A 26,368-nucleotide genomic window follows, 5' to 3' on the forward strand; every position below is an offset into this window, starting at 1 on the left:
TTGGCCAATGGGATGCCGCAATGGCCGTGGTGGGGCGGGCCCGGTTGGGCAGACAAGAGGCGCGGCGACCGAGTCTGACGAGAGCTGGAAGAGGTAGTGGGAGGTAGTGGCGACTGCGTCGCGGGCGCCTGAGGAGGAGAAGGAGGAGGAGGAGAAGCGGGTGAGGGGCGGCGCGGGGCCCGACCTCTGAACCCCCTCTCGGCCCTGGTCCCGCGCCGCTTTGGCTCCCGGTCTCCCCCAGCCCTGACTGCCCCCCGCCCCTCCCTCCCCTCCTCGTGTGCAGGCACCCACGTCTCTCGGCCCCTCGGCGAGCCTCCTGCGGCTCTCGGCCCGCAGCCGTCCCTGTGCTTCTTCACCAGGCCCTCCGGCACCCCCGGGCCTTTCCCGGGACCCCCTCGTGCGCCAGGCCTTACCCTTGACCCTCAGCGCGCCCTCGGACTCACTCCCCTCGCTGGACTCCAGGCCCTTCCCCTGCACTCTCACTGCCTATCCTGGTCTTTGTCTGCTTCCCCCAATTTCCTCCTGGACCCTCGCTGCCTATCCGGGGCCCTCCGTGGACCCCAGGTTCTCTCGGCTTTCCTACGCTCCTCCCCGTAGACCCAGGACTTCCCCTCCCTCGCCTGCTTTTCCAAGCCCGGTTCTGGGCCCCTAGGCTCGGCTCTACCTTCTCAGGACCCTCCCTGGATCCCCAGGCTCTTCTGCTTTCTTTCCCTGCAACCCAAGTCTCCTGTGCGGCTTTTCTGGGCTCCTCCCTGGATCCCCAAGCATTCCCGCAGCCCTCTGTCCGCCCCCCTCCCTGCCCCAGCCACCCTCCGTGCGGCCTCTATTTTGTCTGCACTCACTTGCCCCTCTGCAGCTTCTGCCCTGTCCCAGCGCCGTCCCGCAGCGCCCCCTCTTTGTCCCCAGTCTTCCTGTCTTTCCATACCCTCTTTTCAAGCCGCTCTAGCTCCCGAACTCTTAGCTCCCCCTTCTTTGCCGTCCCCCATTGACTCTCCATGAAACCCCGTGGTGTATGTGCCCAGTAGGCTCTCTGTGGTCAGGGTTAGGGGCTTTGTTTTGCGAATCCCCTTCTTTCTCCCCTTTTTGTGGATCCGTTCTGCTTCTCCTACCGCTCCTTTTCTCCCTACTCCCCGCCCCGCTTTGTCCTCTGAGTCCCCCTCCCCCGGAATCCTTGGAGAGAGAGCAGGTGCTAGGATCCCTGCTTCACCCTCCCTCCCTTCACCCCCCCCCCAGGCTGCCTGGGGCTTCACCCAGGGCCTCCTGACGACTCCCAGGGCTGCTGGGGAGGGGAGGTGAAGGCTGCGGGCGGGCGGGCGGAGGAACAGTCTGACCTGGGGGAGTGGGGGTGGATGCCCTGACTTTTTTTTAGTGAGAGCCATAGGTAGAGCTGGGTCCCTTGACTCCCAACTCCCGCAGGGCTAAGCCCTTAGGGTCACCCAGACGGCCACTAAATCAGCCTCTTCTAGGCTGGCACGCATGCGCGCGCATACATTTTGTGTGTGTGTGTGTGTGTGTGTGTGTGTATGCTGGGGGCTTTGTGTCCACGTGAGAAGGAGATATTAATGAGGGGGACTTTTGGGGGCTTCCCCACTGTCGGAGATACTTGTTGCATTTCACCTGCACTGAGCCCTGTGAAGTCAGTGTTGCTTTTCCCCAGGATTTATAGATGAGACGGAAGGTATTGACAAAGTCCTGCACAACTTATAAGTGGCGTGGAGAAAGCACATGCCCAGGGCACGGCCCCAGCCGCTGCTTTGTGCTCCCCACTCTCGGTTGGAGGCAGCATGGTCCATGGGGCACCATGGGGCCTGACAGAGTGACAGCCAGGGAACTGTGTGAGAACGACGACCTCGCCACCAGCCTCGTCCTGGACCCCTACCTGGGCTTTCGCACCCATAAGATGAATGTCAGGTGAGGCAGCCTGGAGAGGACTGGGGCTCGGGACCCCTTCCCTTCCCCCCCACCCCCTGCAGCCCCAGTGCGGGTGGGGGTGGGGCCCGGGAAGGCCAGGAGGGAATAGGCCAAGGCCCTTGGGACCCAGGCGTGCCCTCTCCCCCAGCCCTGTGCCCCCCCTGCGGCGACAGCACCACCTGCGCTCTGCACTGGAGGCTTTCCTGAGGCAGCGGGACCTGGAGGCTGCATACCGGGCCCTGACGCTGGGAGGCTGGATGGCCCACTACTTCCAGAGCCGGGGCCCGCGGCAGGAGGCTGCCCTCAAGACCCACGTGAGGGTGCCCTTCTCTCCCCCAACCCAGCCCACGTGTTCTTCGGATCCCCAGCAACTGTGCCCCTCAGCACAGTCCCCAGGACTCCCTGACTTGGTAGCTACTGGGACCATCTGAGGCGGGGGCTCAGAGAATCCTAGGAAAGGAGAGTTGGGTGGCCCTCTGAGATGGAGTCCGACCTCTTCATTTGACAGATGAGGAAACTGAGGCCCTGAGAGGGGAAGTGAGTTCCCGAGACCACACAGCGAGTCAGTGGCAGAGCAGGACTAGAGCCCAGCAGAGAGAGGGCTGAGGACGACCTTGCCCCACCACCTCACCCCGCCCACCCCCTCACCTCCCCCAGATCTATCGCTACCTCCGTGCCTTCCTGCCTGAAAGCGGCTTTACCATCCTGCCCTGTACCCGTTATTCCATGGAGACGAATGGAGCCAAGATTGTGTCTACCCGAGCTTGGTAAGAGGGCAGAACTCCTGATGGGAGGCACCCCTCCCTGGGTCTGCTGGGAGAGGAAACCTCTCCCTTCTGAAGGATGAGGGGGAATGTCTGTGTTCCCACTGAGGAGGCCATGGCCTAGTCCCGAAGACCCTCCTTGCTCTTACCCTGCTGAGTGATGAGACACCCTCCCATGTGGCTCTGGGATTCCAGGATTCCCAAAGGCCTGACCCTCAGCCCGGGATTGTGCCGTCCTCTCTTTCCCCTGACCTAAGCCCTGCCCGCACTCAGTGTAGCAGGAAGGCAGGCTGAGTGGACACACAGATACTGACTGCAGCTGCTCCGAGCTCCAGGAGTCGGCCAGGGAATTTTGAGTGTTTAGGGGAGCCAGGCCTAAACTGGAAACCGAAGGATGAGCTGGAGTGTCTGGTGAAGGGGGGCTGCCGGGGAGTGGAGTCCAGGCAGAAGGTAGGGCTGTGGGATGGCTGTCAGCAGGCAGAAGGTGCTGTTCTTGCTGTGGGCTAAAGCAGGAAGCCCAGCTGGGCAAATGTAGAGGCACTGGGGGTAGGTTTGAGAGACTTGGGAGGCAGACCACGGTGGTGACCGGCGGTGGCGGTGGTTGGGGAGGCACTGCTCACAGGCCCCAGCCTGGCCCGGCAGGAAGAAGAATGAGAAGCTGGAGCTGCTGGTGGGCTGCATCGCAGAGCTGCGAGAGGCAGACGAGGAGCTGCTTAGGGCCGGCGAGAATGATTTCAGCATTATGTACTCCACCCGCAAGCGCAGCGCTCAGCTGTGGCTGGGCCCAGCAGCCTTCATCAACCACGGTATGGCTGTCCTTGGGGTCGGGACAGGGTAGCGGGGAGAGGGGGGTGAGTCGGCAGGGGCAGGGCCTGGTAGGGGGAGGAGGGGTGGCATACTTGCCCTCTTGCTGGGTTCACCCAAGTCTCTTCTCTTCCCTGCCCCTGCCCCCCGACTGGCTCCAGACTGCAAACCCAACTGCAAGGTGAGACCCGGAGATCCCCAGAGGAGTGGGCACAAGGGAAATGAGGGTGGGGAAGGGCTTCATGTTCAGTGAATAGCTGGAAACTGTCTGCTGTCTCCCTACCGGACAGAGCACTTTCCTACCCTTTCAGGTGTTTGTGCTTGGGGGCTGTCAGACAGGAGAGGGAGGAAGGAGCTTTGGCTAGAGTCACACTGGAACCCCGGTTGCCACTTGCTGACAGTGTGCTTTCTGAACTGAGCTGGAGGCTGAGCCAGTGAGAGAGGGGCGTGTGGTGATGGGGAGACAGAAAGTGACCCTGTGCCTGGAACCCTAGGTCTTTCAGGGAGATGCCCACAGGCCGAAGCTGTGAAGCTGTGATAGCAGGAGCAGGGCAGTGAGTGGCAGGAACCTGCAGATTCATGCCCCCTTGGGTGAGGCCAGAGAGAGCTTCTGGGAGGCAGGGCTCCTGACAGAGGGGACAGAGGGGGCCAGGCTGGGAGCCAGGTGGCAGTAATGGCCGCTGGTTCTGTGGTGGAGCCTGGGAGGGTGGGGAATGGAAGGGAGACAACCGGGAAGGCCAGAGTGTGGGCCTTCTCCTGTATCTGCGGGAGCCCAAGGCATGACGGGTCCTGGGCTCTGGAATTAGGATGGGATTTGAGTCCTGACTCCGCCAGTCCCCGATCCTGGTTTTTCGGAGCGGAGACGGTGAGAATTTGCCTCCTGGGCTGGTGTGAGGTCAGGTACACGGGGCACACTCATGTCTGTCAGTGTTCCTGTGATCTCCATGCCCCTTAACCTGGCTTTCAGGAGGGTGATGTGCGGCCTTGGTCTGCCTCTGTGTGCAGACGCTGGGTAAGACACTGTGCAGACAGCCTGGGTAAGGCCAGGCTCCATGAGAGGCTCTGTGCCAAGGCAGATGACAGCCACCTGGGACACAGGAACCAGGCTTTGAAGGTAGAGTAGGATTTTCTTAGGTGTTGAAGGAAAACAGTCACATTAGGGTACCCCACACGGGATACCTCACACTGGAGGGTCAGAGGCGTCATAGGTGTGGTGACTCCGGTCTCCTGTGCCTTACACAAGCCCGGGTCTGCCCATGTGACTGTCCACTGCTGTGTCAGGGAGCTTGGTTTTCAGATGCGCTGCCTGGTGCACTGGAGGCTTGGTAGGAAGGGAGAGACTGGAGGAAGGACAGCCGCAAAGAGGCTGGTGTGTCATCTGGTGTGTCACTGTGCAAGGGGATGAGGGGCTGGCTCCAGGTAGGGCCTCGGGGACCGAGAACACAAGGACGCAAGACACTGTGCGCCTGGGAGGCACTGGCATTGGCCTGGGGTCAGGTAGGCAGCTAAAGCCACTCCCAGGCTTGTGTCAGTCTAGAGTGAGCAGTGGACGGATGGATTTACAGATGGACCCACAGACAGGAATCATACCCTTCCCAGACAGGACTGCAGAGGCAGGAACAGGCAGGTTATTAGGGGCTGTGGGGCATCAATTCCAGACTGAGGCTACGCAGTGGGTACAGGCCTCCGGGAAGAGGGGCAGCTGCCAAGATGCAGACTGTCAGGGAGGGAAGGAGCCACTTAGGGGTCTGCCAGGGGGTGGGACTTGGCCACAGAAGCCAGAACAAGGGTGTAGTCACTGTGCAGTGTGCTAGGGTGGTGTTGGAGCACCGTCCTACAGAGGGGGTGGAAGCCACGTTGGTGGGTGGTTAGGGGGTGACAGGAGAGCAGGCCCTGGGCAAGGTGGGCCACCTCACAGTGGCACTTCTGCAGGGGCTCAGTCACTGCCCCTCCTAGGGAAGGACCCTCAGGCCAGAGGTTGCCAGCTGGCATGGACACTGAGCGTCCCAGCCCCCAGTTTGTGCCCGCAGATGGGAACTCAGCCTGTGTGAAGGTGCTCCGGGACATCGAGCCTGGGGATGAGGTGACCTGCTTTTATGGCGAAGGCTTCTTTGGCGAAAAGAATGAGCACTGTGAATGCTACACCTGCGAGAGGTGAGCATGGAGGGAGAAGGCGGGGAGCAGGGGCAGGAAGGGAACCCCTGCACCCAAAAGTGCAACCTCAGGGCGCATTCCACCCAGGAAAGGGGAAGGAGCTTTTCGCCTGCGGCCCAGGGAGCACATGCCACCACGGCCCCTGGACAAGTACCAGCTCCGGGAGACCAAGCGGAGGATGCTGCAGGGCCTAGGCGGCAGCCGGCAAGCCCTGCTGGGCCCGTGGGCCTGTGCCCACCCATCCTCTCTGCGCAGGGACCTGTTCTGTGGTGAGCACAGTCCGGGACCCCCTCCTGTCCATCCTGACTCTTTCTCTGTCCTCCTTTCTTGGGGGGTGGCCCCAGCAGGAGCTATTCCCCTTTCCAGAGGCTCTGCTCACCCTTTCTCCCTCCACGGCCTCCACAGCTGCCTGCCAGCCCCTGCGCCCCCTGGCTTGTGGCAGCCGCCCCAACATCTCGCCACTCTGGCTCCCGTGGCTGCTGCAGCCCCAGCTCCGAGTACGCGCCCGGAGGCGTCGTCGACCCCAGCCCCGGCGGGCCCCCATGCACCCTGTTCTCCGTGCTGCCCGCGTCTCCCTGCACAGGTGGGGAGGCTGTGGCCCACGCTGCCGCCTGCAGGCAGAGGCCCTGGTGGCCCTAGGCCCAGCCCCCCGTGCCTGCTGGGCCCCCCAGCAGGACTGGCACTGGGCCCGGCGCTACGGGCTGCCTTACGTGGTACGTGTGGACCTGAGCCGTGTGGCCCCAACCCCACCTGCCATTGCCACTGCCACCCCAGTCCCCACCGGGACCCCAGGCCCCATCCCCATCCCCATCCCCAAGCAGGCCCTCGCCTTTGCACCCTTCTCCCCACCCAAGCGCCTGCGGCTGGTGGTCAGCCATGGCTCCATCGACCTAGATGTCAACAGTGATGGGCCATGATGGGCTGGACAGGGCAGCCCTACTAGTACCCCCAGCCTGAGTTCTCGGGGGCTTGTGGAACCTCCAGAAGGAGCTCTTGGACCTCTGGGAAGGAGCTGACCCTTGACCCCAGCACATCTCTCTCCCGGGGTCAGGTTGCTTTGGACACCCCCAGGGATTGGACCCCTGACTCTTGTGACTGCTGTCCCCTGAGCCACCCCCGCCCTGTCAGGGAGCCCTGGCCATTGCTGCCGTCCCCTCTTCCCCCAGCTCAGGACTGAAGGAGCTGTTTCTTCCCCACCCACCTTCTGCCCAGGGAGCAAAGCCATAAGGGGTGGGGGCCACCCCTGGCATCTCCCCAAAAGCCCAGGCCTCAGGAGGAAAGGGAACTGACTTGGGGTGGCACTTTCTGGAGACTGCCCCTTGGAGGGGAGTAAATTTGCTCTCAGCTCTGGGACTGTTTGAGGTGGAGGGCAAGGTGGGGGGTGCCCACGTGTCCTCAGCATCCCCCTGGGTCTCAGGGAGTCCGGGTGCAACCTCATCTTTCTTGTGGTGCTATCCCTGGTGCTACTGGGGTGTGGGGGCTCCCTCCCCTCCCCCACACCAGAACGGGGTATGTTGGGGGATTGGAAGCACTTGAACTTTTTATTTTATTAAAACCTTGTTATAAGCAGCACCCTCAGGAGATTTTCATTTTGATTGATGTTTTGAGGGGAGTCTGTCAGGAGGTTGACCCTCAGCCATGCTGGGGGTGGCCAGGCCTGGAGAAGGAAGCCCAGGCTTTGGGCCTGAGAGCTGTAAGAGGGGGAGTGGTGATGACCCTTGAATCATGCTGAGAAGAACTCTTTCTGACCACCCTCCCAATGGGAGGGGATTTTCCCCATTTTTCAGAGGAGATAACAGGCCCTGCAAACAGTGACTTGCCTGAGGTCATGTGGGCTTGGTCACCCTTTCCAGAGTCAGGTGCCCCTCCCACACCTCACCTGTGTCATCGTGGTAGGCCTGGCTCAGACCAGAGGAATCGTCTCAATTGTCTTTAGATCCAGTTCAATATCTTGATTTTGCTCTCGTCTTTTTTATTTTTATTTTTTTTTGGAGAGCACAGCTCACAGTGGCCCATGTGGGGATCGAACCAGCAACCTTGGTGTTATTAGCACCACGCTCTAACAAACTGAGCTAACCATTCTCCCCCATGCTCTTGTCTCTTAATCGTCACCTCAACCCCCATTTTACAGAAGGAAATACTAACAGCTAGCATTTAGTGAAGGCTGTAGCAGCCTCTCCGTGGAGCATCTTGCGGACTTTTTTCTTTTCTTGTTCATTTAAGGCCTCTGCGAGGGCAGGCCGCAGACCCCCGTCTATCTCCTCCATGTTGGCCGGCCTTGGAAAAGTTTATCCTGAAGGTTTAGGAGGCCCGGCCATGTGCTTGAGGGACCTGGGGGCCCTGAGAGGAGACAGTGAACAGGCAGGGAGATCCAGGTGGCTCAGAGTAGGTAGCCTTTTTACTTAGAATTCGCTTCATTTACATACAGCCTGTTTCATTGGGAACGAGAAAAATATACCTCCCGTGCAAATCCTATTGAACCCTATTCATTTTTTCCCTCATGTTAAAAATAAGAGAGGGGGCCTCCGGGTCAGCAAGTGTAGTCGCCCAAACCCAGGTCAAGGGGTGTGTCTGAGGTTCAGAAGGTCAAGGCCAATGAGAACCCCATCATACATGTGGGGGCCAGAGCGAGGAATTTAGGGAAGGTGCCTGGGAGGCAAAGGAAGGAGAAAGGAAATGATTACAGTGACTGGGAGCCCTGTGCTGTCCAGGCAGGGTGCCCTAAGCCTGGACCCCATTTCTCCCCTTGGGGGTGCTCTCTGTCCCTTTTACACTGAGCTCCTGGAGTCTGTTGAGGGGCTGGTCATCCTGGCTGCCACTCCCACTGTCCAGTGCAGTATCAGGCACCAGAATGGGGCCACGCTGGTGCCGAGTGCCTCAAACTGTTACGTAGACAGAGACCCCACACACCTGTGGGGCTGCACAGCTCTAACTTGTAACTCACAGCATCAGCCACCCCCAGCCCTGCGAAGCTAGGGATTCTTACCGCCTTATTTTAGATGGGCAGATCATGGGGCGGGAGCATCAGGACTCTTGTTTAGGGCCGCGTGGCTGGTAAGCTGCAGGGCTGCGATTGGAACCCACTCCCAGAGCTCATCCAGGTTTGGGGGTCCTCGGGATGGGAAAGAGGCCAGAACTGTGCCCACTGGAGACCGAGGGAAAGCAGTGACTGTAATGGGGTGATTGGGTTGGAGGAAAGGAAAGGGAGAGGGTGCCTTGAAGGATCTTGGACCAAAGGGCGAAGGGTAGCCAAGGAGTTTTGTGATTCTGACCAGGAAGCATCTGGAAACATCTGTCAGCAGTCTGGGAGGAAGGAGCTGTTTCTGAGGGTGGGATGGCAGAGAGAGGGGAGGAGGATAAGGGATGGAGTGAGGTTGGGTGGGTGGGGCTGGGGGAGAGGGGAGGAGTGGAGGAGGGGATGAGAAAGGGGAGAGGGGAGGAGGTGGCTGGGAGGGCAAGGATGCAGGTTGTGGGGTGGTGGGGAGCCAGCTGAGTGGCCTGAGTTTCATCTGACCTGGAGACTGCTGGGGAACAGTGAGGCTGGCATTGGGGTTTCAAGACATGACAGGCAAAGCTGGCCTAGGAGCCAGAGTTTAGGGCCCGGAGTTCGTGCTGGGAGGCTAAATGGGTTGGGCCCAGGCTCAGGCATCCATAGGGCAGTGATGGTCGCAGGGAGACTAGGAGTGTAAGAATGTCCCAAAAGTGATAGAGGGATGATGGTGGGGAGGACCGAGGGCCCAAGAGGGAAAGAAGGAGGAAGACTGGGAGGGACTGCTGGCCAATGGGGCAAAAATGCACTCCAGGTGAAGTCAAGAGTCTGGTGGTGGCTGCACAGGTGTCGGGAGCTGTGCTCGGACACTACCTGGGTGATCTCATTGAGTGTTCAGACAGTTGTCAGCCCCATTCTGTGACTCAGAGCTGCCCTACCCGCGTGGCACCGCTGCTTCCTTCCTGCAGCAGCTCTGCCTCTGTGCAGGCCAGACTCTGGGGAGGTCCTCCTCCTGTCCAGCCAGTGCACACCCTGCCCCCTCGCTGGGCCCCCTGCCTCTCAGGTTGTAGTCCGATAGAGGGAGCCTTCGGGCCAAGGTCTGTGATGGAGCCATCAGGGAGGTGGCACAGCTGGGGTTTGCCTTGGGTGGGCTGACAAGGGCACCAAGAGGAGTGGGGGAGCCGGATGGAGCCAGCCCTCCCGAGCTCAATCAGCCCCTCCCATTGTCCCTCCTTATCCCGGGATTCTGCATCAGCTCATTACAGCTAGGGAAACTGAGTTGCACACAGGTCAAGAGGCTTGTCCAACATCACGCAGCAAATTGTTATGATTAGTAATAGCCACCTTTGACCCCCAGGGTGGAACGGGACTTGTGAGACAGCTTCAGGCAGAGTCTGGGGGTCCAGGCTGCCCCAGGAGGTTGAAAGCTTCAGGCAGAAACAGTGAAATTCAACCCTTCCTTGCCCAGGTGTCACAGCTGGCCATCTGGGGCAGAACCAGGTTAGGATCCCAGGCTCTGCTCTCTGTCAAGGGTCACTCCTCAGCCTGGGGGGTGGGATGGAGGTAGCTGGAGAGGTGACATTTCTAGGGGCTAATCAGAACAAATCTCAACATTGTCACCTTGGAGCCTGGTTGAGGGTAGGCCCAGTGCCTGATGGGGCAGGAGCAAAGAATAATCCAGACGGAACTCTGAGCACCTTCAAGCTCAATCAGGAAGGGGTCTGCGGGGGTGGGGGATGGGAATGAAGTAGCATGTGTCTGGAGAGGGGGCCGTTAGAAAACAGAGAAGGCCGCTCCTGGCTGTGGATGAGGTGCTGAAAGGACAGAAGCAAGGAGTGCAGAGGACCCTGTTGGGAGGGCTCCCCTTGACGGGGCAGGATGTACTGGGAGGGAACTGGAGTCATATGGGGGTAGGGGAGTGACAGACAGTTGGGAAAGGGTCTGAAGCGGGGGAGGGAAGGATGGGGGTCAGCGCTGGGTGACCCAAAATGACCCTCCTCAGGACTTGGGTACAGCAGGGGCAGGAAACCCAGGAGGAGTGGGGGAGGTCCAGTAAGATTGGAAGAGGATCCTGATGGAGGAGATGGAGGATTTAGTGACAGGTAGGTGTGGGGATTGAGAGGTAGGAGCATCTTGGAGCAATGCTGATGGGCAAATGCTGTCATCTGGAGAGCCAAAGCGGACCTTGGACTGGCGGCTGCTACCTGCTAAAGGGTGGGAAGGGGGCGGGAGGGGTTGGCTTGCTCTTACCCTAGAGATCTGTCGGTCCTCCATCCCATCCTTGATGGAGAACAGTCCTCTCCCGTCCCTCATCGTCAGAACAGTAGCGTTGGGTCCAGGGCACAAACATAGGGAGGACCTCCCTATGCGCCCACGCAACACTGGCCAGACATTAAGAAACAGCAGCCGGGCGGCCAGATGTCTCAGTTGGTTAGAGCAGGAGCTCTGAACAACAGGGTTGTGGGCTGGATCCCCACATGGGCCAGTGAGCTGCGCCCTCCACAACTAGATTGAAGAAAACGACTTCGAGCTGATGGGCTCTGGAGAAACACTGTTCCTCAATATTCCCCAATAAAATATTTTTTAAAAAAGAGAAGAAAATGGGAAGTGTATTAGCCGAACAACATAAATTATTACAAAAAAAAAAAAAAAGAAAAGAAAGAGTGGCAACAACATAGCTTTATTTGTGGCTTAGAGACTGGGTGGGGGGGGCCGGGTCTCTGGGAGAGGAGTGGATGGGGGACACCGCGGCCACTGGGGCCGATCTCCCGGAGGAGCAGAGCTCAGGTAGTCAGATTTTGCCCGCGAAATTCCCGTTCTTGATCTGCTGGGTCCAGCGCTGCACCTGAGGAGGGGTGGGAGGCAGGCTGGAGCGCCGGCTCACCTCAGCTGGGCCCCCACCCCGCGCCCAGTCCAGAGGGCTAGCGCCCCCTCGCCCGCTCACCCAGCTTATGGGGCACAACGAGTGGAACACGCGGAAGTAGTACTCGCAGGGCTGCGTGCTCTTCCCGCGGCGGTTCATTTTCTTCTTGCAGCGGTGGTAGTCTGCGGGGGAAGGCGGGGCGGTGGGCGACAGCCGCAGGGCGGCCCCGCCCCCCACCCAGCTTCCCACTCCAGGCGGCGCCCCTTCCAGACCAGGCCCCACCACCAGGTCGGTCCCCGCCCCTCCTAGTCTATCCTTACCCCCTCACTCCAGGCCCGGCCCTCGCGCTTTCCCTCAGCCCCTCCCTCCAAGACTTATCAAGCCCCTCCAGAACAGGCCCCGCCCACCAACGACCAGACCTCACCCCCTCCAATGATAGATCCCACTCCACTCCTGGTCAGGCCCGCTCTCTCTCTACCTCGCCCCTACCGCCTTAGTCCCGCCCACTCCCACTAGGCCCCGCCTATACATCGCTCGCTCCGCCCCTCCAGGCAAGACCCCGCCTCCTTTCCATCCTGTCCCACTCTGTCTTCCACCCCAACCGTCTCTACTCCACGTCCTCAGGAATTGGGGCGCGGCCCTCAGGACTAGGCGCTGCCTCCCCCGTCTCCTCTCGCTCCCCCTAACCTGCCGGCGAGGGCTCACCCAGGAAGTTCTTGTAGCAGTTGCGGGTCTGGTTCTGGTTGGGGAAGCGTGGGTCGAAGGGCGGCGTACGCCACCGCCCACTGGGGTGCTTCTCACAGTCTAACATCTACCGAGGCCGCACCTCCTGTGGGGAGGACTGGCTCCGTGGGGCCCAGGGGACTCCCCTCGCTCCGATCCTCACCCCGAAACCCAGCACCTGATCCGTCCCGTGCTGTCCTCACCAAACCTAATGTCAGCGCAGTCACCTGGTCGCCTGTGCTTATGGCTCCGTCTGGGGTGCCCCTCGCTTCTGAGTCTGTGGGGTCCCAGGCCAGGTAAAACACGAACCCCGGCTGGATTGGCTGGGACTCCGCCTTCCCCATCCCGCCTCCACCCCGAGGTTCTCTCCCGGGGTCCCAGCGCACACACAGGCACCGAGGCTTGCTAGATTTTTGCCGAGTCCCAGACTCAGCCTTTTAATTTCTGGGAAGCAGGGCCACCCCGTGGGCTCTCCCCGGGCCCGCCCCCCGATCCCCAATATATAAATGCATAGGTAACTCTGGTCTCTGCGGGAGAGAGAGCTCCCCCCACACGGCCTGTTCAGCACCCTACTTCTCACAGTAGAGGAGCACAGCACCTGGCGCCTGCAGGGAAGAGCAAAGAGCACAGGTGGGGTCTGGGCTCCTGAACCCTGTGTCAGGTCTAAGGCGGGTCTGAGGGTCTCAGGGATTACCTGGTCACGCTGGGCTCCTCTGGAAACTTTGGCGACTGAGGTTGAGTCCCTCGCATCTTGCTACTGAAGGTGCTGAGAACCACGTCTGCTGGAAAAAGAGCAGTGCACGCTCAGTAAACATGTGTTGAACTAAGTCCTGCTGAAGGGTCCCACAAACCTGAGCTGAAACCCTGGTTCCCACCCGCCTCCTCTAGCCCCACCCCACTTGCCTCCAAGATGTCTCAACCTCTTGCCTCCCGAGTATCAAGCCTGGTTCTGGATCCTTCACCCCAGCATTTAAGTGCATCTCTTCCTCTTAGAAGCCCCTCTTGTGCCCATGTCCTACACCAGTGCCTATCAATGTCCCTCTTCCCCTTCTGGCAAACTACATGGACAGAGATGGGTCTCTGATTCCCCTCTTTAGGTAGACATGTAGTTGGAAAACACACATCACAAAATTTACCATTGTAACCATTTTAAAATATACAATTCAGCAGCACTAATTACATTCACAATGTTGTGCAACCACCACCTCTATCGCGTTCCAGAACATTTTCGTCACCCTAAAAGGATACCCCCTACTGTTTCAGCAGTCACTGCCCATTCCCCCATCCCTCCCAGCTCTTGGCAACCACTAACTTGCTTTCTGTGTCTATGGATTTGCCTGTTTGGGACATTTCCTACAAATGGAATCATACACTGTGTAACCATTTGTGTCTGGCTCCTTTCACTCAGCACCGTGTTTTCAAGGGTTGCAGCACAGTGATTCTGTGTTCTTGCTCCCTGAAGCCTGCCCCATCCAGGTCTTCATCTCCACCACATCACCTCATTGCTGATAACTCCAGAGGTACTGTCTCCCTAAGTACCTGCGCGAAGGCACGAAGACACCCAGTTCCTTCTTTGTCTTTTCTACGTTGTTGGCCATGTCCCTCATACTCTCAATTTCCAAGAGCTTGGGCTTGAGAGTCTCCAAGGATGACCCTGTCGTGGCCAGGGGACGCTGGCCCAGCATCCCCACAGTCTCTTGAGTTTCTCTCTTGGGCTTTTGGGACACCCTGGCCTCCACCTTTGAGATGGGAGTCAGCAAGACGGGTGACTGGATTACATCCTCCCACCCTGTTGCAGGTAAAGGGATAGGGATCTGAGAGGCTCCGTCCATCTTTGGTCTGCTGGGGACACACTGGTAGTGGGGGGGCACTTTGGAAGGCCCCCTCTGGTCTGAGGGCAGCTCCTCCACCTCTACCTGTGCCCATGGATGCGAGGTCTCTTTCACACACAGACTCGTGCTCCCCTTTGCCCAGGGGCCCAACCAGGGCTGCTCCCTGACCACCACCGGTGACCTCTCCAACACCTGGCTGGGTCTGAGGGGTTCTGTGCCCATCCTTGACGTGGCAGACCCCAGAGGGGTCAGGAACCAGGAGGGCAGACTGACAAGTTCTGGTCTCAAGGGCGGCTGCTTGGAGTTGGCCATGATCATCAACTTGGCGAAGGTGAGCCCCTCCACGGAAAAGGGCCTGCTGTACTCCTGCGAAGCTCCCCCCATAGCCAGCTCCTGGGTCTCGACCCATTTCTTCTGCTGCCCCACCTCCTTAGACTTGAAGTCAGGCCTGTCCCCAGATTTCTCCTCCTTCATTCTTTGGACGTTGTCCTCCAACTTACTCTTGCCCTTTAAGCCATCCAGGGTGATCTCCCGGGCTTTGCTGATTGCAACCTCCTTCGCCTCCTTGGTGGTGGTGAAAGGAAACTCCAGGGATATTTTCTGGGCCCTCATCTCCCTGACCTTTTTCTCCTGGGTGCCCATTAGGCCCACCGACTCTGACTTCCCTTCAAGCTGACTTTTCTCAAGCACATCCCCACCAGGACTTCCCATGGACAACAAGCCAAAATTGGCAGGGTCCAATGTCATCTGGTATTGGGTGGGTGAGGTTGGAGTCTTCTGGTATGGGGTAGGTAGGGACAGAAATTTCTGGTTTGGGGTAGGGGTGGACACGGCCTTTGGGGGAAGAGCAAGTGCAGGTGGGGCCTTCTGAGAAGGGGCAGGTATTGCTGGGGCCTTCTGGGGAATAGCCAGTACACGTGGGGTCTTCTGGGATGGCCCAGGTATAGCAGCGACCTTCTGAGATGGGGCAGGTACAGTTGAGGCCTTGTGGGAAATAGCTGATACAGGTAGGTCCTTCTGAGATGGGCCAGGTATGGCAGGGGCTTTCTGAGGAACAGAAGCTACAATTGGGGTCTTCTGGGGAGCAATAGGTCCAGCTGGGTCCTTCTGGGATGGAGCACATACAGCAGAGACCTTCTGGGCCTGGTCAAGGATGAATGGAGCCTTCCCAGGGGTGGCAGGAATGGAGGGGGTTTTCTGAGAGAGTGGAGGCCGCAGCCTCTGCACAGAGCCCAGGGGTCTGTCCTTTTTGTTGTGCCTGGGGATGGAAGAGTAGGAGCCAGGCAGGTTGAAGTTGGAAGAGCAGGTGGCCTGGTTCAGGGAGCTGGAGGACAAGGTGCTAGATTTGGGATCTATCAGGTCTTCCATGTCCTGTTGTGACAGGTACGTATCGAAGTGATTGAAGGAGCCCAGCAAGGAAATACGGCTGTCCTCTGAGATACATTGTGAAGGGGTCTCAATTAAGCCACCTAGGACCACTGCTCTGTCAGATTCACATGGGCAATCCTGCAGGTGGAGGGAGGTGAGAGAAAGATGATCAGGGTCAGGGAAGCCTCTCAGATGTAGACCAGGCCCCCATGCCTCCTCCCTCAGACCCAGGAGCCCAGGCCCCCCGGCTCCTCCTCCCTCAGACCCAGGAGCCCAGGTCCCTCCTCCCTCAGACCCAGGAGCCCAGGCCCCCAGCCCCTCCTCCCTCAGACCCAGGAGTCCAGGTACCTCCTCCCTCAGACCCAGGAGCCCAGGCCCCCAGCCCTTCCTCCCTCAAACCCAGGAGCCCAGGTCCCTCCTCCCTCAGACCCAGGAGTCCAGGTCCCTCCTCCCTCAGACCCAGGAGCCCAGGCCCCCAGCCCTTCCTCCCTCAGACCCAGGAGCCCAGGTCCCTCCTCCCTCAGACCCAGGAGTCCAGGTCCCTCCTCCCTCAGACCCAGGAGTCCAGGCCCCCAGCCCCTCCTCCCTCAGACCCAGGAGCCCAGGCCCCCAGCACTTCCTCCTTCAGACCCAGGAGCCCAGGTCCCTCCTCCCTCAGACCCAGGAGCCCAGGTCCCTCCTCCCTCAGACCCAGGAGCCCAGGCCCCCCGGCCCCTCCCCCCTCAGACCCAGGAGTCCAGGTCCCTCCTCCCTCAGACCCAGGAGCCCAGGCCCCCCGGCCCCTCCCCCCTCAGACCCAGGAGTCCAGGTCCCTCCTCCCTCAGACCCAGGAGCCCAGGCCCCCCGGCCCCTCCCCCCTCAGACCCAGGAGTCCAGGTCCCTCCTCCCTCAGACCCAGGAGCCCAGACCCCCAGCCCCTCCTCCCTCAGACCTGGGAATCCAGGCCCCTGCCACTCCTCCCTCAGATCTAATAGTTGGGTTCCTAGCCCCTAGTGTATAGCTGCCTTGGAAGAGGATGGCATTTGGTTGATGGTGCTGGAAATGATGCTAAAGATGGTCCGGATGGTGATGCTGGGCTTCTCTGGGAGGGAAAAAAGCAGTCTGAGCCCTCAGGGGAAGGGCCAGAGTTTTGTAGTCTGTTCATGGAGGCAGAGGGAGGGGTGTACTCACCAGGAACTTGGATTTTGGTCTGACAGCTGTGAAGGCAGCGGTCGGGGTGGGACCTATAGGCACAGTATGGTAAGACTTCGGTGTTGTCCCCATTCTTCTTTTGCCCCCACTAGCGACAAAGCTCCAAACCTACTTTTTTTCTGTGGGTTTCTTTCTAGTGTCAGCATGCTCCAGCTGTGACCAGATGAGAGGCAGGGAGTCGCCCACGGCCTGGGACTTAAATCTGTGCTTGAGGGTCTGGCAGAGGGACAAGGGAGAGCTATCAGAAGGTGCAGCCCCTCAGCCCTTCACCCACCAGCCTCCCGGGATCTACTCACCTTTGCCTTCCTCTGTTTCTGAGATGTCAGCATCTTGTAAGGAAAGGTGGGATCAACAGTCATGTCTAGGAAGAGAGGGAAAGACCTGAGCCAGGGTCCCTAATGCTGGGGAGGACTTAGGAAGAGGCTGAGAGGAGACTCCTGGGGAGCTAAGACACATGGGGGCAGAGGAAGGAGAGTGCCCACGCCCACTGGAGGAGCCTTGTCCTAGTGGAGAAGCTGAGATGCAGCAAGCCCAGTGGTTGCCAAAGCTGCTCACCTGAACGTCTGGTATGGGACGGGTCCTGCGAACAGGGAGGGCTCAGTCAGGAGAGACGACCCCTTCCTGGCTTCCACATCTCCACGACTACCCAGCCTAAGACTCCAGGCCCCCAGCCTCTCCTCCCTCACACCTGGGAGTTCAAGCCCCCAACTTCTCCTTCCCTGCCTCATTCCTGGGGACCCTGGTCTTCAGGCTTTTGGTCCTGGCTCCCATTTGAACCTCGAATCATAAACACCCCCTGGGGTCTGTGAGGTCATGGCCCACCTGGAGGCGCCAGGTGGAGGCAGGAGGTGCCACTAGGGCCAGGTCTGTGGGGGGGCTGTGCAGGGTCCTGGGGGCCCAGGTGGTGGCCGGCTCCTGGAGCAGGTTGATGAGCCGGACCCAGCGGTCAAACAAGAAGACAACCTCGCCAGCAGGGGCGTCCAGCTCCAGGTAGTAGTAACGGCCTGTGATCAGGCGCAGCTTCAGGCGCCAGGCAGACAGGTTGTGGACATACAGGTGGACCAGGTCCAGCGGGATCATCCTGGGGGGGCAGGCAGGAGATGGAGGAGGTAGAGCAGGAGATGGAGCTGGGGGCACGGGGGCTGGGGGAGTGGAGGTACCTGGTGAGGACAAGATTGGAGCAGTCCCTGCCCTCAGGGGGCTGAGCGATCAGCAGGAGGTCTGGCAGCACCAGGCCTGGCAGGGAGGCTGCCACACCCATAGTCAGATGGTTGGTTTTGTGGTGCACATACACGGGGGCCCCTTGATTGGTCACCTGTGGGGCCAAGAAGAGGGGCTGGGACCACTCCTTTCTGTAATGCTCCTGCAGAACCCCCAGTCTGAGCCCCTCACCCCCTGAGCCCCCAGCTGCCCCAAATCCCCCAGCCCAGGGGGTGTCATTCGCTCTGTCCCTCTCCACCCTCAGGACGCAGGGAGCTGGGGACCTGGACAAAGTTACTCTCGAACATGGGCAGCGGGCGGAGGGGCAGGTACTCGCCCTTCTGCAGCGTCTTCTGCAGCTTGCCTAGAGTGGGGACCCATTTTGGGGGACCTGGCAGTGGATTTAGGCGCCTGATGTTCCAAAGCCGGTTCATGGCAGCTGCAGAAAGGGGCACGGAGTCAGGGACCCAACATCCCCCAACCCACCGGCCCTGGCCCAGAGCTCAGTGATACCAGAGGGTGGAGTTTCCCCAGGGCTTGGCCTGGCCCTGCCTGGCCTGGGGGAGGAGCCTCTGGTGGGGGGCTTTGTGACCTCATCAGACACAGGCAGCACTCTTCCTGGGAACTCTCCTGGAGGCCATGGGCTTCCTTCTCCCATGGGGATGTGGCCTGGACTCTTGAGGGTTGTGGGTGGGAGGTAAACCAGAAGCCCCCACGCCCGGACTGAAACTGGTGACAACAGAAGGTCCCTGAGGGTCTGTCTGGGATGTTGCAAATGGATGGTTAACCAACCGGTTTCTGACTCTTATAAGGAGAGGTGGGAATACAGCTCCCAGTTGTCACTGACCCTTCTCTAGACCTCGAGTAAGACCCACACCCCCATGGAGCCTCAGTTTCCCCAGATCAAATGTGTTTGTGTCTGTGACCACAGTTGCTGTATATTGAGTTATACCTTTGTGATGAGCCAGACAGATCTTTGGCAGAATCACAACTTTCTCTCCTTAGCTCTGTGACCTCTGAACAACAGGTACCCCACCAGCCTCAGTTTCCTTCACCAGTAAAATGGAGTATATTGAAGGATCCATGGACTCATGTAAGTAAAATCCCACACTTAGGGCACGGCCCAGAGTAGGCACTCAATGTATGTGTGGTCCTTCTTGTCCCCTTCTGAAGGTTCTTTCCTTTCTTCCTTTTTTCTTTTCTTCTTTCCTTCCTTCCTGCCTTCCTTCCTTCTTTTAAATTTTTTTGGGGAATATTGGGGAACAGTGTGTTTTTCCAGGGCCTCTCAGCTCCAAATCATTGTCCTTCAATATAGTTGTGGAGGGCGCAGCTCAGCTCCAAGTCCAGTTGCCGTTTTCAATCTTTAGTTGCAGGGGTCACAGCCCACCATCCCATGGATGGGAATTGAACCAGCAACCTTGTTGTTAAGAGCTCACACTCTAACCAACTGAGCCACATGGCCACCCCTTTGGGGGCTCAGTGGCAGCTCATTGTCTTCAATCGAGTTGTGGAGGGCACAGCTCACTGGCCCGTGTGGGAACTGAACTGGCAACCCTGCTGTTCAGAGCTCGCGCTCTAACCAACTGAGCCATGCGGCCACCCCTGAAAGTTTATTTCTTGAGAGGGGACTAGATTCTGTAATTCTAAAAATAGTGTTTATTATTTTTTTAAATGTGTCTTGCAAAATACATGGTCATTGTAGAAATTCTGGAAGATACAAGCACAAAAAATAAAAATCACCCAGAATCCCAAGCCCTGCCTTCTACCTGGAGGTGGCCATAGTCAACATTTTGGGGTATTTTCTTCTAGGATTTTTTAAAAAATCCGTATATATAGAGAAAGAGAAACACAAAGTGGGGATCACATCCTGGTTTGCAGCCTGCTCTGTGTCTGAAGAGGCCTCTGTAGCATCCCTCTTGATGGCTGGTCACCAGTGTTCCATCACATGAGTGGGCTACAATTTATTTGACCTCCCCCACTGTTGGACATCTAGGTTGTTTTCGATTTGCTGTTGTGAACGCTGCCATCATGAACAAACTTCAGCTTGCAGTTGTGTCTTGAACAAGTACAGTCGGTCACAGGGTGACCTTCTGGAACCTTCCATTAAATATTTATTGAGTGCCTACGAAGGGCTGGGTACCAGGTGAAGCTCAGAGCCTGCCCTTCAGGGCTCACAGTCCCTGCGGCACCAACCGATCTCCTCCTCTCCATGGTCATGTCCAGTCAGGGTCCCTCCTATTCCCTGTACCAGCAGCCCCAGCATCCAGCCTCCAGCCCTTAGCCCTCAGAGAAACCTCCTCTAAGTGGATGTGTACAACAAATTTAATACCCCCTTTTCCATCTCACAAAGGTTTCTTACATTTTTGTACCAAAACCCAGGCCTCCTTTCCCTCTCCTTCCCCACCCCAACACAAAAAGTAATTGTTTAATAAATAATACATGCTCCCGCTCAGGCACAGAGGAGTGGGGGCCAGGGAGAAACTGTGGCCAGACTTCTTAGAGATCCAAGAATCCAAGACCCCATTTCTCTCCCCCTGGGGGCCCATGAGTCCACCTGCCTCCCACCCACCCCCTGAAATAAATAAGTATAAATAAGGCACAGATGCCCCAGCCCAGGTCTCCTGGAGGGACCATCTCTAACTAGGGGAAAATAATGGGGGGGGTGTCCTCTGGCTGCCACGCCCCCAGTCCCGAAATAAATAAATAAATAAGGTCTGGCAGTGAAGGACGCTGGTGGCTCTGGGTTGCGGGTCACAGCCGAGTCTTGAGCAGCAGCAAGCCCCGAACGGCCCAGTCCAGCGTTAGGTGCAACCCCCCAAGGATGGCGTGGGCCGCCCGGATGCCTCCCCAGGCTGAGGCTGGAGGGGCCAGGGGGGGCGCCGGCGGTTCTGGGGGTGCCTGGGGCAGTGCCAGGCGGGACATCTGTTGGGAGAAGACAGAGGGCTAGCGACAGGCCAGGGGTACAGCGGGGGCCCAGGAAGGGGTGTTTGGAGCCTCTACTGAATCAGGTTGGGTGGTCCAGGCTGCATATTTCCAGAGTGTCTCTGGCCTGTGGGGTGGGGTGTCTGGGGAGGGAGTTCTTCAGGATGTTGGGTTCAGAAAATGGAGGCTGGGGCCACAAGGTGGGGGTCTTAAGGCTGGGGTTCCAGGGCCAAGTCCAGGGGCCGAAGGGCGAGGTCTGTGGGGTCAGGACTGGGGTCCTGGCCCTGGGTAAGGGCTAGGGTCTCCAATGTGGGGTCTCAGAACTGGGAGCTGGAACTTGAGGTCAGGGTCTTCGGGATAAGGTCCAGGGGTTTCAGAGTCTTGGGGTCTCAAGGGCTCAGAGCCTGGGGTCTTCTAGTTTCAGACCTCAGGGTCTAGGCTATTGAGGCCTGGGACTTGTGGATCCAGGGACTCTAGGCTGGCTTTGTTTGGGTCAGGGTCTGGCATTTTAGGGTCTGGGCATCTCAGGGTCTGGAGGTCCAGAGTTTCCAGGGTTTGGGGTCTGGAATGTGGTTATGTTGGGGCCAGGATCTCCACATTGAGGGTGATGGTTTGGACTACTGAGTCTTAGGGCTTCAGAACAGGTGTCTCGGAGTCACAAGACCATGTGGTCTCTGAGTTTTGGGGTGAGAGTTAAGAGTTTCCAGGCAGGATTTTGGCATCTGGGGCCTCAGGGTCTCAGGGCAACACGATCTTAGGGACACAGAGTGAGGGTCTTGGAGCAGGGGCATCGTACCAGGAGCTGCAGCCGGCGTAGCAGTCGGTCCAGCCGGGCCTGCAGGCCTCCCAGCTCAGGCTCCAGGGTCCTCAAGGAGGGGCCTCCCACCCGGCGCAGCCACTGCACGTGCCTCAGGTAGGAAAACAGGTCTGCCCGCAGCCGTGTCAGCACACTTGGGAGCTGGGGACAGGGCATGAGGGGCTTCAGGATCACCTGGCACATACCCACTCTGGCCCCAAACCCCCCAGACCCCCACCACTGCCCAGCTCCCACCTTCACCCCCATCCATCTCCCCTGCTCTTACCTGCAGGGCTCCCAGTGCCCCTGCACTCATGGCCAAGGTGGGCAGGGAATCCAGGTTGTGGTCCCCGTCGGCTGGGAATTTGTCTCTCTGGGGGAAAGAAGCTATGAGGTTCTGCGTGGTCCATACACGCCCCAACACAAGCCTCAAATTCCTGCCTCCCCCTCTCTGCCACGCAGGTAGCCCAGATACCCAGTCCATCACTCCCGGTCCCGGCTCCCGCCCATCCCCTCCAGTTTCCCCTACCAGTTGTGCGGCCAGCTGCCGAGTGTCAGCCAGGAGGGAGCGCGTCAGGAGGATGGCGCTGTCCAGCTCAGCCCGAGGGTCTGCGGAGGCCCTTGGGGGGCCAGGAGGTGGCCCTGGGGCAGCAGCTCTATCTGGCCACAGGCTCAGAGCGATCAGGACCAGGCAGCCAACACCTGGGGGCAGAGAAGGCGGAGGGCTCAGGCGGGACTGGTGGCTCCGAGGGACGAGGCACTGGACGCCTGGACCCGTGAGTCCGAGGGTGGACGGAGCCTGAACCCGTGGGTTCCAGCGAGGAGGGTTGGGGGTCTTGCGTCCCAGGGCAGAGCGCCCAGGGCAGGTCGCCGGCGGGGCGGGCTCCCCTCTCCAGCTCTGGCTGCCCCGCCCGTCGGAGCAGACGCGGCCCCGGGCGGGTAGACGGGCCGGGCGTCTCCCGTCCGCCCCCGGACGCCGGAATCTGGGCCCCGGGGCGGGGCATGAGGGGGAGGCACAGGCCAGAACCTGCCCCCTCCCCGGGCCCCGGGAGCCCGGGCCGGGCTGAGAGCAAGGGAGGAAGCCCCGGCCGGAGACCCCGAGGCCCTGGCCCCTCCCCAGGAGACCCCTCCCGGGTTGAGCCGAGGAGGCCTGCCACCGTGCCGGACGCCCCGGCACACCTGGGCGGGAGAGCCTGACCCGCCGGCGCTGCGCTGGGGCCAACGCCGAGGCCGCCCGGGCAGCCCATCCCCCCGGGTCCCGCCCCCCGCTGCCCGCAGCCAATCAAGGCCCCCGGGCCGCCCCGCTCCCGCAGCACACCCCCAGCCCGCCCCCCGGGCCGCTCCCGCCGCTGTCCGTCGGTCCGTCCGCATCCGTCTGACTCCCCCGTTTCTGTCTGCATCCACGTCTGTCTGTCTCTCTCTGTCTCTCGCCTCCCCCTGGCTCTCACCTTCTTGGGCTCTCTACCTCAGTTTCCCTCGCACAGCCTCTCTGTCGAGGTCCCTGGGTATGTGTTTCTCTCGGTCCCCACTGACTCCCTGGCGGGTCCCAGGACCTTTGGGGTCACCTCCCAGCAGTTGTCTCTCTGTCTCTGTCTGGGGGTCTCCATTTATTGGTGTCTCCGCGTCTCCGACTGTCTCTTCATCGCTCCCTCTGCCCGTCTGGGCTCCAGGCCTCCTGCTTTCCCCGACTCTCCTCTCCGCGTCTGGCTCCCCATCGCTCACTCTCGCTCCTGCCTCTGTCCAATTCCGGTGTCTGCTCCAGACCCTCCCCGCCTACGGTCCCTCCCTCCCTCCCTGTCTCCCCCACCCCATTAACTTGAACCAACTTACAGTTCATGTCCCCACAGGGTAGGGGTTCCCCAGGGCAGGGGGCAGGGAGCCTTTAACCCTTCCCTGTCCGCTGCCGGGGAGCCCCAGGGGTCAGCTGGGCCTCGGCCTGGGGAGGGGAGGCATGTGCGGTGAGCAGCCAGGGCCGCGGCAGTGAGGGAGTGTGTCGCCTGGGGGGTTATATAGGGGGCCGGGGCGGGCGGGGGGCAGGCGGCAGGGGAGGGCGGCCTGACACATCCTGACTCACCCTCCCTGCCTGCCTTTTCCATTCAGACGGAGCAGGCTGCCTCGCAGGGCTCACACCGCCTCGCTCGGAGGAGGGCACGGAACGAAAAGTTGGAAAAGTTGAAAAGGGAAAGGGGGGGTGGTCGGAGAGGGGCTGGTGAGGTCATTGGCGTCCCCTCCCTCCACCTCCTCCCCGGCCGCCGGCGGCAGACACACACGGCTCAAGAGCTGGGGCCCCCCAGCTGCGGGTGGGGGGTCGGCTGGACCAGGATGGGCAGAGAGATGGGGGGGGGTTGATGGGGCATTGGGGCGGGCCTGGGTAAAAGGAGGTTTGAGGGGAAGCGACTCCAAGGGGCAGAGAGAAAGGGAGAAACTGAGATCCAGGCAAGGAGACAAGAGACACTCAGACAGATGGGGTCACCAGCCCAGAGATGGAGAGTGTGAGAAGGAGGGAGGGAGGGAGAGAGAGACATCCACAGAGAGATGGAGACACCAGGAAATCTGCTGCAGGAGCAGAGAGGACCAGGGTGTCAGATGAGGTTCTGGACTCAGCAATAAGAGAGACGAAGGCAGTGGAGAGATTTGGAGGGACCCCAGGAGGAAGAGGGACAGAGACTGGGAGTCTCAGAGAGAGGGGAGGCAGGCGGCAGAAGAGACACAGAGAAAACAGAGACACCAAGGAAGTGTGGCAAAGATGGAGTGGCCCAAGACACAGAGATAGGGAGAGAGATACTTGCAGAGATGGAGGTGTCAGGAGTCAGCAATGGGGACATGAGGGAGAGCCTTTCTCCAGGAGACAGGTGGGCACATGAAGGTGAGACAGAACCAGAGACAGAGACAGGGGACTGAACAAGAAGACGTCAGACACCCAGTAGAAGTGGGACTTTGGGCATGTGGCTCTACCTAGGCACCTCAGTTTCCTGCTAGTGAAATGGGAATAACTTTTGAGTACCCACTCCACCCCCAAATGCCTCAGTGTGGACAAAGTGAGTTCACTCATGTAAAGCACACAGTCAGCTCTCAATAGATGCTATTGGTTGGTGTTCTTGTTGATTTTTAATAACACACCCAGGGAAGGACACAAAGAGAAAAGGACGTGGGAGAGACTGAGATAGAGGTGAGGGTGATGGAAACACAGAGAGAATGGCTCAGTGGGGAGTTGGAGATGGACAGAGCAGGGAGGACACTGTGCAGAGATGGACACATGAAGAGGCCTTGGAGCAGGAGAGGGAGACACAGTCACACAGGCAGTGAGCACCAGGTATATTGGGCAGAGGTGGCTCCAGGGTTCACACCAGAGCCAGTGAGGGACTGAGATAGGAACCCAGGTTGCCAGAAGCACACCCCTTCCCCAGGATAAAGGTGGCAGAGAAAGATGTGATGGGAGTGAGAAGACAAAAGGTGACAAGCTCTTCCAAAGGTCTCCTTGCAGACTCCCCTCCTGGCCCCAAACTGTGTTGAGTTGGCAGGGGGGCTCTCGGGATGAATGGCAGCTGGAGTCATCATCCCCCACCACTGGGGGGGTGACTACTGAGGTTCCCCAGGGAGGTGAAGTCACAGCCCCCCCCCACAGTAGGACATGACCTCATCGCCTCAGGTAAGCAAGCTCTCTCTTGGTCTGTCATGGCCACCCTTTCCAGGCCCCCCAGGGGCCCTTCCCAGCTCCTGCTCCCACTGGGACCCACTCTGACCACTGGGTCTCCGCCCCTTGGGGGGCCTGTTTCCGGCTGAGTCAGTGTGGGGGGCCCAAGGCTGCGTCAGTGAGGGGAGAACTGACGTAGCCCCCCCCCAGGCCGGCGGGGCCAGCCAAGGTGACTCAGGCCACTGGCCTGGAGGATGGACTGGCCTGAGGTGATGGGGACTGGGCCTCCGGCCAGCCTGAGAGCAACAATAGGGATCTGGTCATGGCAGTCCCTTCCACCTACAGGGAACCCTGGGGTGCCAGGCCTAGGTCCCCCAGTCCCTTAAACCCAGGAGTCCAGTCCCAGCCCCTCCTCCCTCAGACCAGGAGTCCAGGCCCCCAGCCCCTCCTCCTTCAGACCCAGGAGTACAAGCCCCTCAACTTCCTCCTCTCTCAAACTCAGGAGTCAAGCCCCCAGACCCCCTTCTCCCTCAGACCCAGGTGTCTCCTCCCTCAGACCTAGGAGTCCAGGGCCCCAGCCCCCTCCTCCCTTAGACCCAGGTGTCAGGAGTCCAGGCCCTAAACCCTAGTTTCCAGAAAAGTAGAGACAAATGTATGGCCATCTGGGGCATGCTCTGTTGGGGACAGGAGTCTGGGGCTGGTCCTGTGCTAAGGCTAGACCCCCATATGCCTCAGCCCTCATTCTGGAGCTATGGGGTTATCTTCCACCAGGTGGCCACAGGAAACTGGGGGAGAAGAGTGGGTGCAGAATGGGGCAGGGGAATTGCTCAGGACTCCTGGGTCTTCCCCAGGGTGGGGACACTTGGGCTACTTCTGTGGAAAGGAGGGCAAGAAGCAGAAAGAGAGGTAAAGAGGATGAGTGGCAGGATTGGGGAGTTCCAAACAATGACAGAAGATGACACCAACAAGCAGAAATAGAGACTGAGCAAAGACCCTAGGTGAGGAAGACAGAGATGCAAAAACAAGGAAATCTAGAGATACTGAGATAATCTCAGAGGCTGAGAGACAAAGATGGGGTGGGGGGGGGACACCGTGCCTGAGGCTAAGGAGCAGACACAGACAAGGTGGGGAGATGTCACAGGGACGTGAGGAGGGAGCCTGGGGCTTTTGCTCATGTGCTGGCCCCTGGGCAAGGTGGGGCTGGCTGGTGTGAGGTC

General features: G+C 59.5%; 4 protein-coding genes across 8 annotated transcripts; 1 reads left to right on the forward strand and 3 right to left on the reverse strand.

The window, feature by feature from the left end:
• Positions 1-26: 26 nt before the first annotated feature.
• On the forward strand, positions 27-7,205 carry KMT5C (lysine methyltransferase 5C). Of its 5 annotated transcripts, none has more exons than XM_081031813.1 (9): positions 27-160; positions 1,658-1,911; positions 2,060-2,321; positions 2,569-2,678; positions 3,318-3,481; positions 3,641-3,660; positions 5,497-5,633; positions 5,721-5,902; positions 6,039-7,205. In XM_081031813.1, exons 2-9 carry the CDS (start codon positions 1,667-1,669, stop codon positions 6,548-6,550), a joined length of 1,632 nt encoding a protein of 543 aa, XP_080887939.1. In that variant the 5' UTR covers positions 27-160; positions 1,658-1,666; the 3' UTR covers positions 6,551-7,205. The 5 variants fall into 5 exon arrangements, with proteins under 5 accessions (XP_080887939.1, XP_080887940.1, XP_080887938.1 ...); XM_081031814.1 differs by having other exon boundaries at positions 32-93; positions 2,060-2,225; XM_081031812.1 differs by having other exon boundaries at positions 37-160; positions 2,060-2,225.
• A 4,208-nt stretch (positions 7,206-11,413) lies between these two features.
• On the reverse strand, positions 11,414-12,296 carry COX6B2 (cytochrome c oxidase subunit 6B2; the record flags this gene model as incomplete). Its single annotated transcript, XM_081030967.1, has 3 exons — positions 11,414-11,467; positions 11,567-11,667; positions 12,191-12,296. The coding sequence occupies 3 exons, from the start codon at positions 12,294-12,296 to the stop codon at positions 11,414-11,416; spliced, it is 261 nt and encodes an 86-aa protein (XP_080887093.1).
• A 1,411-nt stretch (positions 12,297-13,707) lies between these two features.
• GARIN5B (golgi associated RAB2 interactor family member 5B) lies at positions 13,708-18,233 on the reverse strand (the record flags this gene model as incomplete). The annotated part of the gene is made up of 8 exons (XM_081031559.1): positions 13,708-15,546; positions 16,413-16,509; positions 16,712-16,815; positions 16,896-16,960; positions 17,155-17,179; positions 17,422-17,680; positions 17,760-17,914; positions 18,084-18,233. 8 exons carry the CDS (start codon positions 18,231-18,233, stop codon positions 13,708-13,710), a joined length of 2,694 nt encoding a protein of 897 aa, XP_080887685.1.
• A 2,317-nt stretch (positions 18,234-20,550) lies between these two features.
• On the reverse strand, positions 20,551-23,613 carry IL11 (interleukin 11; the record flags this gene model as incomplete). The annotated part of the gene is made up of 5 exons (XM_081031323.1): positions 20,551-20,721; positions 21,518-21,679; positions 21,804-21,890; positions 22,047-22,219; positions 23,592-23,613. The coding sequence occupies 5 exons, from the start codon at positions 23,611-23,613 to the stop codon at positions 20,551-20,553; spliced, it is 615 nt and encodes a 204-aa protein (XP_080887449.1).
• Positions 23,614-26,368: the final 2,755 nt, after the last annotated feature.

This window comes from Rhinolophus hipposideros (genome assembly GCF_964194185.1).
Source record: "Rhinolophus hipposideros genome assembly, chromosome: 21".
NCBI lineage: Eukaryota > Metazoa > Chordata > Mammalia > Chiroptera > Rhinolophidae > Rhinolophus > Rhinolophus hipposideros.